Here is a 2811-nt window from a genome sequence, read left to right as displayed (position 1 = left end):
CGCCTCGACTTTAAGGTATCCGTCTTCTTCCTCTTTGGCTCCCCGCTGGGGCTGGTGCTCGCGCTGCGCAAGACCGTCATGCCCGCTCTGGATGGGGAGGCCCCCCGCCAGCCGCGGTGCCAGCCCCCAAATCCCTCCCCGAAGAGCCCTGCTTGGGTTTAAGCCCCTTGCACACCCAGCTCTGTCTGTGCGGGTGTTGGTGTTGGTCTGTCCCCGAGCATCCCCTTCCCCGCTCTGTGCCAGCCCCAGCCTGTGTCCTGGCTGTCACCGGTGTCCTGGGTTTGCCTCGTTAGCCTTTTCTCTCGCTGGGTCCTGCTGTCTTCCTGCTGGGTGCTGAGCTCCTGGCTGTGCTGCCCCGTGCCCGCCAGCCCTCGTGCCCTGTCCCTGTCCCCACTGGGCTTCTCACCATGCAGGCTGGGCAGCCCTGACCGCCCCCTTCTCTGCCCCAGTGGCCCAGCTGCGTCCTGCTTGCGAGCAGATCTATAACCTCTTCCACGCCGCCGACCCCTGCGCCTCTCGCCTGGAGCCCCTCTTGGCCAAGGCCTTCCACGCCGTCCCACCGCTCAGCGTGCCCCGTTACCAGAAGTACCCTCTGGGTGATGGCACCTCCTCCCTGCTGGGTGAGTGGCCCCCATGCCAGGCTGGTCCCGGCCACCCTGGGGTGCACTGGGGGCTCTGGTATCGTGCCGGGGTACCCAGAGCATCCACAGCACTGCAAGAGCCCAGCTTGGGTGGGGGGAAAGTGGTGGGCAAGCCCTGCCCACCCCTTTGGGGCTCTGCTGGCGGGGGGGTTCCCAGGGGTGGTTGGTGTCCCCAGGGGGGGCTGGGTGGCCTCCCTCGCCTCTCTCTGCAGCGGAGGCCCTGCAGATGCACTCTGCCCTGTTCCTACCTGAGGTGGACATGGCCGCCCCCCCTACCCCCACTGGCAGCTTCGGGGGCTTTTGGAAGGGCAGTGAGCTGGGGGAGGCCCCCACTCCCGCCAGCACCAGTGAAGTTGTCAAGAGTAAGTGCCATCCCTGCCCGTGACATCCCTGCCCATCCCATCCCATCCCATGCCGCCACCTCGGGATGAGGTCCAGGGACAGATTCATTCCAGCTCTCCCTGCAGTCCTGGAGCGCTGGTGGGGCCCGAAGCGCATCGACTACTCACTGTACTGTCCCGATGCCCTGACTGCCTTCCCCACCATCACCCTGCCCCATCTCTTCCACGCCAGCTACTGGGAGTCCTCCGATGTGGTGGCCTTCATCCTGCGCCAGGTACGGCGAGCATGGCAGGGCGGGTGGCGTGGCTCACCGGGACTGGCGGAGGCTGAGCCGGGGCTGTGCTGTTTGGTAGGTGATGGAAAAGGAGGGACCGCAGCCGGCGGAGAGTGAGGAGAGCTCTATCTACAGCCCTGCTATCCCCCGGGAGAAGTGGCAGCGCAAGCGCACCCAAGTGAAAATCCGAGTACGTGCCCAGTGGCTATCGGGAGCCCGACCCTTTGCCGGCGCAGCACCAGGCTCCGGCTGTCCCTGGGTTCCCCGGCAGACCCCTGGCTGTGGGGTGATGCAGCTGGGAGGGTTTGTTCCTATCTGCCAGGAGGATGTCGGGATGGTCCCGCAGCCTGGTGGGGTGCATATGCCCCCTTGGGTGCCACCCGCTGCCCTGGCACAGGCTGCTGAGCCCTCTGTGTCCCTGCAGAACGTGACGGCCAACCACCGGGCCTGTGATGTGATCGTGTGCGAGGGTAAAGCGCAGGTCCTCAGCGGGCGCTTCATGTACGGACCCCTGGACGTGGTGACGCTGACTGGGGAGAAGGTACTGCCGGGCTCATGGGTGCCACCAGGACCCCATCAAATGGGGGGGAACGGGGCTGGTGTCACCCATGGCAGGGGAAGGGATGCGGTGAACAGGACCCCGTAGGACCTTGTGGGATGGGAGGAGAGGGTCGCAAGGACTTGTGGGTTGGGAATATGGCAGGATCTGGAGGTTTGGTCCACGCTCAGCTCTTCTCCCTCTCCCAGGTGGACATCTACATCATGACGCAGCCGCTGTCTGGGAAGTGGCTGTACTATGGCACTGAGGTGACAAGCGGCAGCGGGCGCTTGACCTTCACCATCCCTCCGGAGAAGGCTCTGGCCATTGGCATCTACCCTGTGCGCATGGTGGTCAGGTGAGATGTGGGAGTGCGGTGCCATCTCAGTTCCTCCTCCAGCCCTTTTGGCAGAGGTCTACCAGGCCCCTCTGCGGCAGAGACGGTGCTGAGCCTTCCTGCTCTCCTGTCCCAGGGGGGACCACAGCTACGCTGAGGCATACCTGACGGTGGTGGCCCGGGGCACTGAGTCGGTCGTGTTCAGCATCGATGGTTCCTTCACCGCCAGCGTCTCCATCATGGGCAGCGATCCCAAAGTGCGGGCGGGGGCTGTCGATGTCGTACGGTAGGTGCCCTTCTCATGGTAGGGACAACCCGCCCCTCCTTCTGTGGTGCAGTGACAACCTGGTTGGGGTAGTGGACACACCAACGTGTGTCCCCTCCTAGGCACTGGCAGGACTCGGGCTACATGATCATCTACGTGACGGGACGCCCTGACATGCAGAAGCATCGTGTGGTGGCCTGGCTCTCCCAGCACAACTTCCCTCACGGTGCTGTCTCCTTCTGCGACGGGCTCACCCACGACCCCCTGCGCCAGAAAGCTGCCTTCCTCCAGAGCCTACGCACCGAGGTGGGGACGGGGACACCAGCGGGGTGGGGACACGATGCTGCTGGTGGTGGAGGGGTAGCATGGGCTGTGCCGCAGCCTGTGCGTCTCTGGCCTGGGGGGTGATGGAGC

General features: G+C 65.1%; 1 protein-coding gene across 1 annotated transcript in view; it reads left to right on the top strand.

Moving 5' to 3' along the window:
• PITPNM1 (phosphatidylinositol transfer protein, membrane-associated 1) overlaps positions 1 to 2811 on the top strand; it is a 16254-nt gene that overhangs the window by 10600 nt on the left and 2843 nt on the right. Inside the window, exons 11-19 of the mRNA XM_009892456.1 lie at positions 1 to 92; positions 448 to 620; positions 854 to 1003; positions 1109 to 1257; positions 1337 to 1447; positions 1682 to 1798; positions 2005 to 2153; positions 2269 to 2418; positions 2520 to 2703. Of these exons, the coding sequence (XP_009890758.1) occupies positions 1 to 92; positions 448 to 620; positions 854 to 1003; positions 1109 to 1257; positions 1337 to 1447; positions 1682 to 1798; positions 2005 to 2153; positions 2269 to 2418; positions 2520 to 2703 (1275 nt within the window). The remainder of the gene's footprint in view (positions 93 to 447; positions 621 to 853; positions 1004 to 1108; positions 1258 to 1336; positions 1448 to 1681; positions 1799 to 2004; positions 2154 to 2268; positions 2419 to 2519; positions 2704 to 2811) is intronic.

Source organism: Charadrius vociferus, unplaced genomic scaffold (assembly GCF_000708025.1).
Source record: "Charadrius vociferus isolate BGI_N301 unplaced genomic scaffold, ASM70802v2 scaffold1039, whole genome shotgun sequence".
Classification (NCBI taxonomy): Eukaryota; Metazoa; Chordata; class Aves; order Charadriiformes; family Charadriidae; genus Charadrius; species Charadrius vociferus.
The sequence above is the reverse complement of the archived record's forward strand: the minus strand, read 5'-3'. Positions and strand labels throughout refer to the sequence as shown.